Raw genomic sequence first — 16,600 nt, forward strand, 5'->3', positions numbered from 1 at the left:
CTCTCCCTTCAAACGCTGATGTGTCCTGTGTGTCATTTCAGGTTAACTGAACTGGCTGCTTGGGTTTGAAACGAGAGCTGTTTCATTTTTCGGGTCGCTTAACACCCTCCTAACTGTAACAAACACAGTGATTAAAAACATGAAAAATTACCCTGGAGGAAGGGGAAAAGCTTGGAAAAGGATGAAAAACACTCTGATTACCCCTTTACAAATATTTTTCTTTAGCTGAAGTTGCTAAATTTGACTCAGCTTTACACACTGGAAAGGTTTTGCGGTGTGTGGGGTTTTTGGTTTTTTGTTTTGTTTTGGTGTGCTTTCTTTTTCTTTTTTTTTTTTTTTTTTTTTTTTTTTACGGTGAATAAAGTGTTTCTTCCTTGCAAAAACCCCCACCAACTCTCAGCCCAGTGATGCAGTTTCAGTGTGTCACGGACGCAGAATCAGCTCAGGTTCCATCTTGGTAAAATTGGTGCAAACCCCACAAGGCTTCAGGTGCCTGAAACCTGCACCTGGGGTCACAGCACAGGGTTTTTCCAGAGGTCTGGGAAGGGACATCTCCCCCCGCTTTGTTCATTTTTGCCAGGGTTGAAATGAGTGCAGGGCTTTGCCCTCAGCTCCCGTACCTGGGGGACATGGGGACATCGCTTGGTGGCCGGTCCCACCCAAAGAAGGGTGCTTATGCTGCTGGGACAGTTCTGCCTGTGGTCTCATCTTGCTCGTTGGCTGCAAGCTCTTGGCACTCATAAACAAAGCCGGGAACCTCTTGCTGCACACTTTCTCCTGGCTGACATTTCCCTTGTGGGAGTGATAGGGCAGGGAAAGGCTGAGCCCTGCTCTTAAGCTCTGCCACAAAATGTCTCCAGCAAGCCAGTGTGCCGTGCCTCAGTTTCCCCACACGCCCCATGGAAATGATGCTATTGCCACACAGGACTTTGGCAAAGCACTGGGAGATCAATGTTCACACACAGTGCTTCATTACCAGGGAGCTGTGGGATCTGCTGCTCATTCCTCTCGTCCTAAGGCAGGGGTTTAAAATAGCTTCTGTGACTCACTGTGCCCAGAAGGGCCCAAAGGTGCCACCTCCAAGCCCGTGTGTGCATTTCCAGCATGTCTGGCTGCTGCTCACCTCCCATTCCCAGGAAGCGATGTGATAAAGAGAGTTTGTTGCCTTTGCTGTGGCTGAGCACCGTGCTGGATATGGGAAGGCAAAGGTGTGTTGAGTGCTGACCCTCTGCAAGTCTGCAGCTGTCTGTTCAGCCCTAGATCTCGAGATTGGGTGGCATGAAGACTTGTCCTGGTCCTGTTTCATCCTTTTTGTTTTTGCTCTTTTGAGGTTGGATGTTAGGATACATTTCTTCTCGGAAGGAGCGGCGATGCATTGTCACAGGCTGCCCTGGAAGGTGGTGGGGTCACCATCCCTGGAGTTGTTCAAGATGTGGCACTGAGAGATGTGGTCAGTGGGCTTGGTGTGCTGGGGTCGGACTTGGGGATCTTAGTGGTCTTTTCTGACCTTAGCGATTCTATGATGTAAAAGCAGCAGGAACAGCTAGACGAGTAATAAAACATCCATCATCTCCAACCCAACCCTGCTGTTCTTGTCTGGGAGAAGGGAAACTTGCCTATTGTGACTGGACAACCTTCGAGGTCCCTCACAACCCAAGCCATTCTATGCTATTGACTTTGGGTCTCCCATCGCCATACTCCTAGAGGTGCAGGACATGGATGGACCTGGTGGCTCTTGGCTACACGAAGGTGCCAGCAGGAGGGAAGGCTGCAGCGCAGGGCACAGCGATGGTGGACGGGATCACCAGCGGCAGACGGAAACGCCGCAGCTGTCAGCGCGCTGAGCAGCGCCGGACCAACTCGGCCCTTTTCTAAGAAACGCCGCAGCAGTTGTGAGTGTTTACGGGAAGGGTGGGCTGTGCTCAACCCGGGCAGCCGCGATAGCAGCGGGAGGATGCGGCGCGGGGGCTCTGCGCTGCTCTGCTTTCGTGTAAGAGCTGCTTCCCGGATGGTCCGGAGGAAAAGCGAGAGGGGAGGTTCAATGCAAACCGCATCTCTAAATAGGGCTGAACTTTGAAGGCATTCGGAGCAGTGCTTCCTGCTCTGAGCGGCCTCGAGGAGGAGATGAAAGATGCAGCTGAGCAGGGAAAAAAAAGCTAAACAAACGGAATTAACGCTTTGTGCAGAGATGCAGCAGCGACACAACACGGGATGCATCCAGAGCTGGGACAGAGCTCTAGGAACCCCAGTTCCCAAAAAGCAGCTCTACTTGGAGAAGAGAGCATAGGGAACGGGATAGGAATGCTGTTTTTATGCGCTGGCATAAATCAAGGAATGGCCCGATTGGGTTGAGCTGGGGGTCTTGCAGAGTAACTTTCAGACTGCTCGGTGCCCTTCCTTGCGGCAGGAACAGCACAATCCCGTGATGGGCATCCTCCACAAAGCAGCACGGTGCCAACAGCTCAGTAGTAGCCGAGTGCCAACATTCTCATGACATCAAATGAAACAAAACAAAACCTGACCAACAGCCCCAAAGCCAAAGTGTTGCAGAGCTGGGAAGTGGGGTTTGACAGCTCAGAAAGTATAACACGAGCAAAGTGTCACCGCTGCCGACCGACAGTAACCGACTTCCCGTAACCTGGCCATGGGCTTCCTCTGGGGCTGGAGGTGGGGACAGCACAACGCCAGCTGCCTGCACCCCGTGCAACACCCCCAGCACCCACACAACACCAACATCCCCCGCGCCGACAGAGCCGGAGCAACAGGCTCGGCAGTGCCCGAATGTAATTGGGCTGACAACATCCGGTGTTTCGCAAGCTGGCTTTGATGTCTGTTTACTCTCCATCCCCAGCACATGCTCCTCAGCGGCCTGCAGCAGACAGGAGGGCTCTGCACTGCTTTGATCTCTCCCAGACCTGCGGGGAGTGGTTGAGCTGAAGACACCCTGGAGGGCCGTGCTGCCCCACGGGGCTGGAGCCTTCGGGGCTGGGCTGTGTCCTCCTCTCATCTCCATCGGGATGCTGCAGCCCCGTGAGGGGTCAGTACCCCACTTGCTCTCCGTCCCACCCTGCGTAATAAAGGGATGCCTCCGTTCCATGATTTTCTTTTTATTTAAAACCGCATTGTATAAAAAAAATAGGATTTCTGAATTCCCCTGTACAATATTAACTATTAACAAAAACCCGCCAGCGACACGCAGGTTGCATGTAGAGACAACAGCGCTCTCTGCAAGCTCAGCCCAAAGAGTGCATGGGCACACACAGCCCCCCCCAGCCCCAAAAACCCCAAATCCATCCGTGATGTGGGACAGCACACATGGACACAGAGCGAAATCCGACTGGGCACCGAGGGTCAGCAGCTGCAGAAGCAAGGCATGAGTCGGGGACCCACGTGGGTTATAAATAAATAAATAAGTTATCCTCCTGGCTCAGGCTCTTCCTTGCAAAAAACAAACAAACAAAAAAAAACAAAACAAAAATAATAAAAAAAAAACAAAAATAAAAAAAAAATTATCCACAAAAATAAATTAAAACTTGGATGGGGAATAAAAACGGCAAAAACATTACCATTATTAACAACTGTACACCAAGCTTTGCTCCTGTATAATAACTCTGTACACGCATTTACAGCTCTGTTGGGTTGCATTGTTTGTGCATTGGGAAGCAGAGGGCTCGGGGAAGGCATCGCCGCAGGGCTCTGAGCTCCTCCTGGCCTGCTTCCTTCTGGGAAAAGTAGCTCTGCACCCAGGTGAGGCATGGAAAAGCAGCAGTGTAGGAAAATTCAAGTATTTCCTCCAGCACAGCCCACGTCACAACTGAAGGCACTCGAAGATGGTGACGGCACACAGACCAGAGCACCTGCCCTGCCCTCCCCAGACAGCCTTCCCCCCATTGAAGCTTTTCAGAGTTCCAATCCTCTCACAGTCCCGAATTCAGCAGGCCAGGAAGACTCACGGGAGCCCCCAGAGACAGAACGAAAACCCCAAAGTTTACTGAAAAAAACATCAAGTGAGACAGGACCACTGAGTCCAAGTCCAGCTGGGATCCAACCTCTGGGTGCGTTTGGCTCCGGAGAACTGCACCGAGCGATGATCTCAACTCAATCCCACAGTCCCAAGACGACGGTCCGTTCCTTACGGGAGACACCAGAGACGTTATTTGCCCGTCTCCTGAAGCAAGCTGTGCAGGTGGATCTCTGCCGCCTCCTGGGATAGGTGGACGCTCTGCATCCAGGAGTGGTTGGAGATGTCCTCAAATGAGGGCCTGTCGGAGGGGCGCTGGGAAAGGCACCACCGGATGAGATGCTCGCACTCTGGGGACGCAAAGCAGGGGTCAGGGTGGGCGGGGGGCACTCAGCACCCAGCCTCCCCGTCCATCCACCACCACGTGCCGGAGGACCGCAGGGCACCGAGAAACGCGCCGCCCCCTCCAACTCCCCAGTGGGTGACAGAAGCCCCGTGCTGCTCCCTCTCCCGTCTGGCGCCCACCTGGAGAGACCCTGTGCCTGAAGTACACCTGGCCGCGCAGGATGTCCTCGTCGTGCTCGAAGGGGATGTCCCCGCACACCATGTCGTACAGCAGCACGCCCAGGGACCACACCGTCGCCGAGCGCCCGTGGTACCGATGGTAGCGGATCCACTCCGGCGGGCTGTAGACCCGCGTGCCTGCGGAGAACGGCCACTTTTGTCCCCAGACCTTTTGGGGACGGCGGGGACGCGCGGCCCGCGGTGGGGCCGGCTGAGGACGGGTGGTGGCGGGGGGGTCACCGGGCGTCGCACCACCCCCGCCAGCACGTGACTCTTGTTTACAAACTTTGGGTTGTAAAATAAAGGCGGTGGGGCCGGAAGGTGGCAGCACGGGGTCGGGGAAGGCCGGGACCAACCGTTACATGCAAAAAATAAAGCTCCCGAGGGAGGGGGGAAACCACACCTTCTTCCCACCCCTTTGCCAAAAGAAAAATTAAATAAAAATTTTAAAATAATTTTAAAAAAAGCAAACAAGGGGAACGGAGGCCTCCTCCTGTGCCGCACGCCAGGTTTTGCAACCTGCCATCCCGTCCCCCCAGGAGCTGTTTGTTTTTGTAGGGTGCCCTCCCCCCGCCCCAGCCCGAAGCGTTGGTTGGGTGCTCAGGCCGGGAGCCGGCTCCCATTTCACAACACCGAGTGGTGCCAAACACTTTGCGGGCAGCTGAATAACGCCACATTTCCACCCCCCACCTTCCCACGTTGCTGCATACAGGGGGGACGCCTCCGGCGCACGGCAATGTCTCACCATCAAAATCAGTGTAGACGGTGTCCTTGAGGAGGGCACCGGAGCCAAAGTCGATGAGCTTGAGCTCGCCGGTGGCGAGGTCGATGAGGATGTTCTCGTCCTTGATGTCGCGGTGCAGCACGCCGCGGTCGTGGCAGTGCTGCACGGCCTCCAGCACCTGGCGGAACAGCTCCCGCGCCAGCTCCTCCGCCAGGGCCCCCCGTTCTGTGATGAAGTCGAAGAGATCCTGCACTGGTTCTGGCCGCTCCAGCACCAGCACAAAGCTGTCGGGACGTTCAAACCAATCGAGGAGGCGGATGATGCCGCGGAAATCTGTGCCCACTTTCTTCAGCAGAAGGATCTCCATCGGCACGCGCGTGCCACTGGGCTGCAGGGACACCGGTGCTGTCAGCGCCAGGTCCCTTGGTGCATCCCCCAAAGCCAGGGATGCTCCCTGCCCCATCCCCCGTCTGGATATCCCAGTTAGCTCCGGTGCCCTCAGATCAGGGATATTCCGGTGGTTCCCCTTGGCATCCCAGAACCAGGGATGCTCTGGATCGCCCCACTCCTACTGTCCATAAAACCAAGGATGCTCCGGATTTCTCCCAACCCATGTCCCAGTCCAGGGATGGTCTGCATACCTCCCAGTGCCTTAAAACGAGGGATGCTCCGACCCACCCCCCCATGCCCCAAAACCAGGGATGCTTCCAACCTATCCCCCCATAGCCAGGGATGCTCCATCCTCCCCGCACCCCTCCGACCAGGGATACCCCAGCGTTTCGTCCCCTCATCCGCAAGCCCCCCCCCCTTCCCCCGTCCCCCGATGCTCACCAGCTCGCCCCACTCGGAGATGCGGTCCCTCGCCACGTGTTTGATGGCCACCTGCGGGGCGATGCGCGGCACTGAGCGGGGCCGAGCCGGGCCGAGCCCCGCTGCCCGCTGCCAGCAGCTCACCCCGCACTTACCGGGGCGCTGTCGGAGAGGCGGATCCCCGAATAGACGGAGCCGAAACCCCCGCTGCCCAACAGCGGGCCCACCTGGTACAGCTTCTCCAGCGGCTCCTTCTCCTTCCCTGCGGGAGGAGCGCGGCGTCAGCGCTTCCCCAACCCGAGCCCCACACCACACCGCACCGCCTCGCACCGCCGCGCGGCGCCTCACCTGCGGGCAGCTTGGCGGCGTGCAGCTCTGCGCCGGGCCCGGAACGGAGATGGGCCAACGAGTTGATTTTGGAAAGCAGCATCCCCGCCGCCGCCGCGCTCCGGCTGCAGCCCCGCCCGAACAAACCCGACCCAGGCGGCTCGGGCAGCCCAGCCCGGCTGGAGGCGGGCGAGGGACGGCGAGCCGAGAGGAGGAGGAAAAAGAGGAGGTGGAGGGAGAAGGGGCTGGGGGGGGGAGGGGGGCGCCGCGGGGCGGGCACGGCGCGACCGCTCCCCGCGCTGCCGGGCTCTCGTGTGGCGCGCCGGCCCCGCGCCGGCCGCGGGAGTAGCGAGAGGCGGGGGCGTGGCCGGGGAGAGCCGGGCGGCGTGGCCTCCGCTGGGCGCGCCGATAGGACGCCCCGCCCACTCGGCCGCTCCTCAGCCAATAGGACGCGTCCCGCGCGGCGGAGCGACGGCGGCGGGCAACGACGTGGCGGGAAGGAAAAGGCGCCAAAGGAGCCGGGGAGGGAGGGGGGCGACGCCGTCAATAGGCGAAGGGAGCGCGCGGGTGGCGGGAACGTGGGGAGCGGCCCTGCGGGGGTCCGGGGGGAGGGGCGGGCGTTACGGGGCACTGTGCGGTCATGGCGTGCTGTGCGGTCAGAGCACCGGGGGGGGGGGAGGGTGAAGGGTGAAAGAACGCGGGGACGGAGAGCTTCGTGAGCGGGACGGGGGGTTATGGAGGGGAACGGGGGCTCACGAGGAGCAGCAGGGTGTCGTGAGGGCAGCGCCGCGGGGAGTGGCCGGGCGCGGCTGTGAAGGTGACACCGCCTGTAGAGCGGGGGGGGGGCGGCGGCTCCGCCCAGCCCCGCGCCCCCCGGCAGCGATTCACGCCGGCTGCCCCCCCGCACAGCGCCCCCCCCGCACAGCGCCCCCCCCGCACAGCCCCCCCCGCTCCGCCGTGCCGGGACGGGCGCTGAGCGCCGGCGCTTCCCGTCCTCATCGCAGGAATCCCCCACGGCAGCTGCAGCTCTTCGTCTCTTCGCATCGCGTTTCGCACCCCGGCTCTCCCTGCGCCGTCCCGGCCTTTACTTCATCCCTTCCTTCACAATCCGGGCAAACCAGCGCCTGAACTTTTCCCTTTTCTAGTAAAAGTGGAGGTTCCCGCTGGGGCTCTTTGATTAACAGCTTTCTTTTATCCTTTCCTCTCCTTTTTTTTTTCCCCGCAGAAGTCGCAGCCCGAAATGCTTCGCCGAGTTCCAGAGATAAGATAAATAAAGCCCTGGACGGAGGTCTCTGATTACTCACGCTGTTACCACGCGGAGCAAAGAGCCGCGGCCGCTGCTCCAGACGGAGCCCATCTGTGCCCGAGCGGCCCCGAGGAGTTCCCAGCATCCCACACATATTTGTGGGATGAATTGCCGAAATTGAATGGGTTTTACTGGAAGTGCTGGTGAGCGCCGGGCTCGTTCTGTGTTTCTTTTAAAAGGAAAAGACTCCGGGATGTCGCCCGCCCCACCCTGCCGCGGCGCAGGAGACGCTCACTGCCTCTTTGGGGCTTACGGGGGATGCAGGGCGTCCCAAGGGCTGAGAACACCTCAACCTGCCGGCGTTCTCGTTTTGATAAAGCGTGGAGAAGTCTGACGCGGCGGCCTCCCTCCCTTTTGTTGTTTTTTATTATTATTGTTGTGGTGTGGGGGTGATGCAAGCTCGGGGTGGAGCAGGGCTGCATTTCTCCTGCCCTATTCCCCACCCGAAGCCCGGGCAGGTTCGGGATGACCGGTTCTGCCAGTCCTCCATGGGCCCGCCTGACTCAGCACCGGGCCCCAAACTCATTGCCGGATTCCTGACGGTGAAAGGTGCCACCCGGGCTGCCCTGGAAACGGAGACTCTTTATTTACAAACAAGGCTCACCCTGGGAGCAGCAGGGCTTTCCTGGGGGCCGCCTTCCTGACCTCCTCCGGGCCTCTTCCTCACCCTGCCCAAACCACTCCTTAGCATCCAGGGGAGCAGCACGTCTTGCAACCCGGATGATTTGGGGCCAGCTCATCGCTGTGCCCAAGCACTGAGTTCCCAGGGCCTGAGTCAGTGGCGGCTCCTCCTGCGGGTGCGGAGGGCTGGCAGCTCTGTCCCGGAGGTGAAGGGAAGGCATTTCTCCACGTGGAGCAGGGCGATGGGCGGCACGCTGCCCTATTTCCCAACCGCATCCCCTCTGTTCCTGGAATATCCCACCCAGCTGTATCCCAAATGACCCCAGCCCATGCTGGGAGCTACCTGTTACCCCAGGACCTGACCTACATACTCATCTTTCCCTCGTGCCAGCCTGGCCGATGCAATTGGGATGTGTCAGGCATTCAGGCTAACGTGAGCCGAAGCTCATCCTGCAGGAATTGCCTCTTTCCCCAGCCCGCTTCCACTTAATGAAAGCTGTCAGCAATGAGGGCACAGCAGAGCAGCCCGCATCCTCTTGCATGCTTTGTGCTTGCGTGGATGTGTGGGTCGTACATCCATAGAATAGTTGGGTTGGAAGGGACCTTACAGCCCCCAGCCTTAACCCTGCCATGGGCTGAGTGCCCCCCGCCGGACTGAGCTGTGCGCACCTCCAGGGATGGGGCCCCACCCCTTGAATGGCCCTTTGAAGGTGGTCTCAGTGGCCCAGCATGGCTCTTTCTACACCCGGGTCAAACCCAAGAATTGGGACGGCCAGTGCTTTTGAGGGGGGTTGTGCAGGGCTGCGAGGAGGAAAACCGAAGGGGTGAAGCAGAACCCGGCTGTGTGTAGTGCTGGGGGCAGCCTGCAGGAGAGCAGCTCCCAGCAGATATCAGATCAGCTCTCTGTGCTGCAAACAATCCTGGCAGCTTTTGGGCTCTTCAGTGGCATTCCAGTCTAACCAGGGCTGTCTTGCATGATAATCAGGCTTAATTACTGCTTTATCGCTTGATTGCTGTGCTGGGCCCTTGGAGCTGCAGTCTTGCTTTCTCAGTTTACTTTTTGTTTCCTCCTCTGCCTCCCGCCCTTCCCCACTGGCACAATTAGCAAACAGGTGACGATGGGGAGGGGAATGTGCTGGGCTGTGCGGGGAGCAAACAGATGTGCAGCCCTTGGAGGAGAGACCCCCGGTTTGCTTTCACCCATGTGAGGTCACCCCAAGAGCGGCAAAAGTGTGCCCTGCTGTCACCAGCGGTGCAGGAGACGCGATGCGCACAACACGCCGTGCGCTGCGCTGCAGGACGCGGCCACGCACGGGGCACGTGGGACCATGGCTGCTCGGGGCCGGTGTGGTCCATGGGGTTCCGACACTGGATGAGCACCAAAAAGAATAGGACCGTAGAACGGTGGGGTTGGACCTTTCTCCCCATCCTGAGGCTCCCCTGGCCTGGCTGGGACGCACACGTCCCATGGTGGGATGCGTCCCGTGGCGCATCACCCCGAGCAGCACCGCTCCTGTGGTTCTGGGCACCGCTTCCCAGTGCCGGCTGCGTCGGCCTACAGAGAATGGGGCGAAGGAGTGGAGCTGGGAATGGGTTCTTTCTGTATCGTCTGTTTTTCGACTTGATTCTTTTTGTTGGCTTTCAGCGTGGGCTTTTTCGGGCGCGGAGGTGCGCGTGGAGCCGGCAGCGTGGCTAATCTGCTCCGTGAATGGAGCCGCACGGGGGGCGGCGGGGGGGACCGGGAGGTTGAGAGAGCCGCATAGTTGGGATGCCTTCATCTGGGTGGGCTCCTTCTCCCCAGACTCTCAGGATGTGGGAAATGGAAGATGAAAGGCGCTGCATTTCCAGCCTCTCGGGTTACAATGTCTAAAGGGGTGGCTGGGGAGGGGGGTCGGGGGGGGGATGCTATAGGGAAACCTGGGTTGGGAAATGGCCCCGGCGAGGTTGGGGCCGAGCCGCTCGTGTTTCACATCACGTCAGGGCTGAGGAATTTCCTCTGCTCTGGGGGTGCCTCGAAGAGAAAGGGGGAGGCTTTAAGGTTAGCGGGGAGGAATAATAGCCAAGAGGCGACGGATTAGAAGTGTTACCCGGGGATCGCTGTTTACAAGCGAAACCCTCTTGCAGAGCGGAGGGGAAAGGGGGGCTCGTGGGGGCACGGGCCCACGTGCTGCCACGGTGCTGAGGCCGCGCGTCCCCTCTGCTGGGAAGGTCCTGTGCAGGATGGGGCAGCACCGGGTTTAGGGTTGTATGGGGCACAGCTCCTGGTGTCATCCCACAGCGCCCCGAGCTATGCCCCGGGTCCCATCTCCATTCGCTTCCATTGCATTTCCCCTTTGTTATTATTTTGGGTGATGCAAGGTCAAGGTGGAGGAAAGGGGAAGGAAGTGCATTTCTCCTGGATTTTTCCCTGTTAGCCTCTGCCTCTGGTCCTGACAGCCAGGCCAGGACTCTGCGGGACCCTGGGCTGTGCCTGGAGAGTCAGGATCCATTCCAGAAACCAGCACCACAGGCTGGCACCCGTATGGCATCCCATGGGAGAAAGGACACAAACCACAGCCCCGAACAAGGCTCAGTGCGTCTCTGCAGCTCTGGTCCCTTCTGTAGAGCTCTTGCATGAGTGAAGTGCCTTTTAAAAGATGATAGTGATGCATTTGCTCATCTCCCCTGCCCCGCTGCCCTTCTCAGGTACATTCCTGGCATTGCTCTGTCCGGGAGTGCAGGGGGGGACTGACCCTCCGAGCATGGGAAAAATGCCGCTCCGTGTGCAGGGCAGCAGCGCGCAGCACGGGGTGATGGGGTCGGCCAGGAGATCCCTTTCATCTTTTCGCGGGTTTTGGCGGCCACACATCTGAGCAGCGCGGGACTGAGAGGGTTTTGTCTGCGGCTGCGGCTGGGGGGCTGCGCTGCCACGTGGGGCGGATGGAGCGGCGCTGGGAAGGACAGCGGTGGAGGGACGCCGCATGGGTGATGGGCAGTTGGCTTTGGGCTTTGTCTCTTTGCACAGCCCCGGGAGTTGGAAATCCCAATGGAAATTCAAACCTGTGGCCACGAGGTTGACAGCAGAGGCTGGGAGCAGCCCTGGCACGAGGGCTGGGCCTGGCGCAACCCCGGGGTGTCTGCGGCCGCCCCGTGCTGCCGCCCGCCCTTGTTGGCCAAAGGAGGAGTCCCAGCACAGCTCTGCCCCGCACAGAGCCGGATCCTGCCTGGCTTCCAGGAATTGGCTGTGGATGACAGCTGGTGCCTGGGCTGGCATCCGCTTCTCCGAGTGTACCCAGGGACGGATGCTTCCATTTCCTAATGGGCTCCACCCAGCTCTTGGTGCGCCCGTTTCCTAACGCAGCCAAGATGTGATGCACCCACTTCCTAATGCATGTCCCGGTGCACTCATTTCCTAATGCACCCTGTTCCTTGTGCGCTCACTTCTACCCGATGCACCCAAGTCCTGCTGCACCCACTTCCAAGTGCGCTCAGTCCCTGGAGCACCCATTTCCTAAAGCACCCATGTCTGATTGCACCCAACTCCTCCTGCAGCACCTGGGGATTCCCCTTGCCTGGCCCTGGCTCTACCACACGGCACAGGATTCTCCTGCAGGCACAAAGCAGATGGTGAAACACGGTCTAATGAGATCAGAGATTAACCTGCGCTTTGCTTCCAAATCGCATAATCATGCAATTATTCTCGGTATCGGGGTGGAGCGAGCCCTGCTCCCTGCTCGCTCCCAGGGCACCGCAGCAGTGCTGGGTGCAGGCAGTCAGCTCCCCTGGTGCAGAGCACACCCAGCGACTCCCAGTTTCCACCAGTATGAGGCAACAAGGGTGGAAATGGAGCTCCGCTCGGTGCCGCCGCACACCCCATGTGCAGCCCAGGCTGCTGCCTCCCCAGCACCACAGTGGCCCTTTAGAGGAAAGGAAATGGGAAAATCTCGCATTTTGGGCAGTTTGTGCGGCCAGCAGCCCCAAATTCCTGCGCAGCGGCGGCAGCATGGCCCCATTATCAGCAGGCGAGGGCTGTTTGCTGGAAAAGGGCGGCAGCGGGGGCCGGGTGACCCCACACTTCCTTCCTTTCCTGGAAGCCGAGCATGACGCCAGCACGCCGATAACGGGCTGCTTTCACAGCACAGGGCCCCGCTCCTCCTGCAGCTCGTGGCACACACTCCGTGCCTCAGTTTCCCTTTTTTATCCATCTTATTGCCAGAGGAAAGCTGTTGCGGGACCTTTATGAGGTGTGGGGCAGCACGCGGTCCGCAGGGTGCCTGCTGCCTGCAGGGTGGTGGGCATGGAGCATCCCCAGGCCAGCACCAGGAGCCTTATCAGGGCTGAGCCAGGAGGAAGTTTGCAGGGTGGATTCCAGCAGGCAGGTAAACAGCGGCCAGATGGGGCCCAGATCTCTGCCCCGAGACGCCCGCCAAGCTGGATTTGCACAGCCCAGCCAATTATTTGCTCTACGAATGGCTTTTCCCTCTACCGAACGTCAGCAGCAGTGCTGGGACGTCACTGGGGCTGTCCCACGGGCTCCTCCATCACCTCCCTGGCCCTATGCCTGCATCCGGGGTGCAGGCAGTGCCATGGCACTGTGGGTGCTGTGCAGCATTGCAGCCCTGCATGCCTCCGGTCGGGGTGCTGCATCCACCATAGACACGGCTCAGAGGGACACCCACAGCCAAAAGATTTGGGATGCTTGGGGTCAGGGATGCACAGGGGCAGGATGTAGTGTCCTGGCCCCATAGACCTCTTGGCTCTACCATTTCACCAGCCAGCAGCCGACTGGCACATGTAGGGCTGCATCCATTTCCTCATGCGTCCATTCACCCATTTCCTAAAGCACTCATTCCTACTGCTCCCAGCTCCTGGTGCACCCATCTCCTAACATACTCCATTCTTTGATGGGACACGGAGGGCACTGATGTGTCAGGGAGAGCCCAGCAGCTGCTCGGGGCATTTGTTGGCTGTGTCAGAAGGAAAAGACGTCAAGTTGCCCGCTTTAATTGAAAGCCGCTGCTGTGGGTTTGGCTTAATCCGCCCTCCTCCTCCTCCCTCATTAGATAACGTCTCGCTGAAACCACTTTGCAAACTCACAGCATTCCTGCGTGCTGAGCCCACTGCAGTGCACAGAACTGACCCGCTCGTGACATGAGTGGGAATGAGATGGGTGGGTGGAAGGGAGGGATGTGGAGGAGAAAAGGCATCGTGGGGCTGGCAGGAAGGGGACCGAGTTCTTTTAGGGAATAAAAGATTTTTTTTAGAGATTTTTCTGAGCAAAAGGGCAGAATGAGGTCCTCCAGGGGTGGATTTGAAGGGCTCAAATTGGAAAGTGAAGGGGAAACATTCAGGGTGAGGGCAGCTCTGAGCAGTGTGCCCAAAAACAGCGCAGGGCAGAAGCAGTGGTGCCCCGACCCCCACAGAGCATCGCCCAACGCTGCGACGTGGGGGTGTTGTGGGGGGGCCTTCCTCTTTGTGATTCTGCAGAAACGGCCAAAGAGGAACCCTGCAGGCCCAGGGGAGGAGGTGCATTTCCCACTAACTGCCCACATTGCCCTCCCCAATTCAAGGACACCCCAGCACTGTCAGTTGTGGGGAAAGCATCCCTGCTATGCAGCACATCGCGCTCCCAGCCAAGCACAGCGCTCCAGAGCTTGGGTTTGTTTGGCCCGGGGGGGGCACGATGCTTTCAGGACCCCATCCTGCAGAGAAACCGCACCTGGCCGAGGGGTGGCCGCCCCGTGGCGTCTGGCCGCAGAGGGGACACGAGGCTGGAGACCACCCAGGGCTGCCCCACGGCTCTCCCGCATGGCCACCTACATTTGGAGGCACGGAAGGGGTAGGGATGCTCCCGGTGCTCTCGACTTTATCAGCTCGCCGCAGCTTTGTGCCCGGCCTTGGGGAGAAAGGTTTTTTTCCCAGTGGAGCCTTATCGAGGCGCCGAGCCCTGGATGGTGCTTTGTTTCAGCTCAGCGTTAAATGAAAGATGGAAAAACGGCGTTTGGGTGAACAATCGAAATTCCTGGAAGGTTATCTGAGCGCTGCAGCTGCCCCCGGGGCTGGGACTGTGCAGAGTGGGCACAGGGTGGGCACAGGGCAGGAACACCACGAGAGGGGGAACCCCTCCGTGGGAAACTCCAGAGCATCCCTCCCTGGGGAGCATCGGGGGCACAATTTCACAGGAACGGCCCAGCCGTGGGGCTGGGGGAGATGTGCAGCCGTTGGGTGATAAGGGAGGGGATGATGGTGGCACTGCAAGATCGCCTCTCAGTGCCTGTCCCCCGCCCGGGGGTCTCCGAGGTGCCACCTCTGCTCCCCACCCCTCTCCTCCCATCCGCCGCTCCTCTTTGCAGGAGGAGCAGAGACCCGATGCTCTTGTGACACCTAATGGCAGTGAGCGACCATCGCCACCTGCCGCACCCGCTGCCCTGAGCAGCTGCAGGCTGTTATCAGCGAGCCAAAACCAGAGGTTTGGGAAAATGAGATCTGCCCAGGGAAGAGGAGCTCGGGAGTGGGACGTTCCCCTGTTCCATAAGGAAACGTGGTCACACTGCTGTCCCCAGGATATCTGGCCATCCCCAGCTGCAGACACAGTGAGCAGCATCGCTTGCAGATATGGAGGGGAAGGTCCCAGACTGCCCTGAAGCCCTGTGCCAAATGGGGAAAGCCTTTTAATTACGGGGGCTGATCCCCCTCTGCAGCCCTGGGGCCGCTGCCCTCAGCCTAATGCCAACCACCACCCTGAACTCATCTCTGATTTTCTCAGATCCAGCCCATCTGACTGCAGTACTCCAGTCCCTCTTGGTGAACCTATTCAGAGGGAATAGGCTCATCCTGACCCCACTGGGGTGTGGGAGGAGAGCAGTTCCTTTCCCACTGAGAGCAATCCCAAGTTATGCTGCCAGCCGAATGCTTTTCATTGCTGGGTACGTTCAGCCTAGCATTTATCTCAGCTCCTCACTCCAGCTCCTGCAGCAGAGCCCCTTCCCACCTCTGTGCCATCCTTGTTCAAACGTGGGGCCAACCTGGAAGCAGGGAAGGATCGGTTTGGGGGAACTTTGCTACCAGCACACGCACTGCATTCACCTCTGCTTCCTTTCCTGGAAAGAGAGGTGATGGGGTCACGCCATGGACACCGTGTGGATGCAACGTGGGCAGCACTGGGTGGGGAAACTGAGGCATGAGGCAGGTTTAGGGGAAATGTGGGTACTGAAGGAGGTTGTGAAAATGCTGTTCCTCACTGCCAACCGGCCATTTCCCTTCCTGGAGAGGCTCTTTGCAGGGTGGTGGGCAGAGGGGGGCACTGCCTTTAAGTGTATCTGATGGATAATTCCTCATTACTTTAATGCATTTTCAAGCTGGGATAATTGATGGATGTTTAACAGGATGCGCTTCCGACAGTCGGCAGGAGAAATGGACTCCCATTACTCTGCAAACGTTTCTTTTTGCCATTGAACTCCTTTGTTCCGATTGATCCTCGCCTTTCCCATCATTCGCTGCTCATTAATAATCCCCAAAGCAGCTGCTTCCCCCCCGACCCGCGGTGCCGATGGCTCTCGCAGGGCTTCTGGGTGGATTTCATCCCAGTTTGGAGATCTCGGCTTTTCCCCCAGAACGCGGGGTTTGAGGCAAAGATTCTCACCCAAACCTCATGAGAACAGAGGGGGAAGGCATGATGTGGCAATGTCCCTGCTGGTCAGCGCAGATGCATCCTGCTTTTCCAGGGGGAATTTTGGGGTGAGACCTGGAGGTGGTGGGGCTGAGCCCCAAGGGAGAGGTCAGCATTGGGGTATCAGTGTGGTGCAGGCACAGAGCTGTTATCTGCAGCTGCTGCAGCTCAGGACGGGCTTATCGGGATGGGGCCGTCAGTGCTGGCCCCACGTCCCCACCCTGTGGGACTCAGCACCGAGCGATGCCGAGCCATTCCTACAGCCAGGTGCTCCCCCCAGTGCTTGCCCTGTGTGCTCAGGTCACCGCTGCTCACTTCTCCTTTCCACTTTCCTTCAGGAACACTGCAGCATCCTTGTGGGATTTCTGTAGGGTTTGCCCTGCTCTCGGCCCCATTAATAACGCACAGCCAAGATCCTCTGCCACCACTCATGTACCCCATTTGCACCATCTGACCCTGCCCTGCATCATCCCCAGAGCTTTCAGCCCTTATGGAGCAGAGGAGTGCTGGCACAGCAGGATGAGCAGCCATGGGTCTGTTTTAAGACAGAATCAGGGAGATAGGAGCCCCACAAAGACAGCTGGGGCTGCTCAGGTCTTATATGGTGCCAGGCAGGTGGGGAGGGGGATTGGATTGGAT

The 16,600-nt window shown here is 59.0% G+C and overlaps 1 protein-coding gene across 1 annotated transcript; it reads right to left on the reverse strand.

Moving 5' to 3' along the window:
* Positions 1 to 3,091: 3,091 nt before the first annotated feature.
* PIM1 (Pim-1 proto-oncogene, serine/threonine kinase) lies at positions 3,092 to 6,515 on the reverse strand. Its single transcript, XM_085210378.1, has 6 exons — positions 6,408 to 6,515; positions 6,215 to 6,321; positions 6,081 to 6,131; positions 5,271 to 5,637; positions 4,487 to 4,663; positions 3,092 to 4,311 (listed from the first exon to the last, which is right to left on the reverse strand). Exons 1-6 carry the CDS (start codon positions 6,487 to 6,489, stop codon positions 4,154 to 4,156), a joined length of 942 nt encoding a protein of 313 aa, XP_085066504.1. The 5' UTR covers positions 6,490 to 6,515; the 3' UTR covers positions 3,092 to 4,153.
* Positions 6,516 to 16,600: the final 10,085 nt, after the last annotated feature.

Source organism: Meleagris gallopavo, chromosome 28, assembly GCF_905368555.1.
Source record: "Meleagris gallopavo chromosome 28, MGAL_WU_HG_1.1, whole genome shotgun sequence".
Classification (NCBI taxonomy): Eukaryota; Metazoa; Chordata; class Aves; order Galliformes; family Phasianidae; genus Meleagris; species Meleagris gallopavo.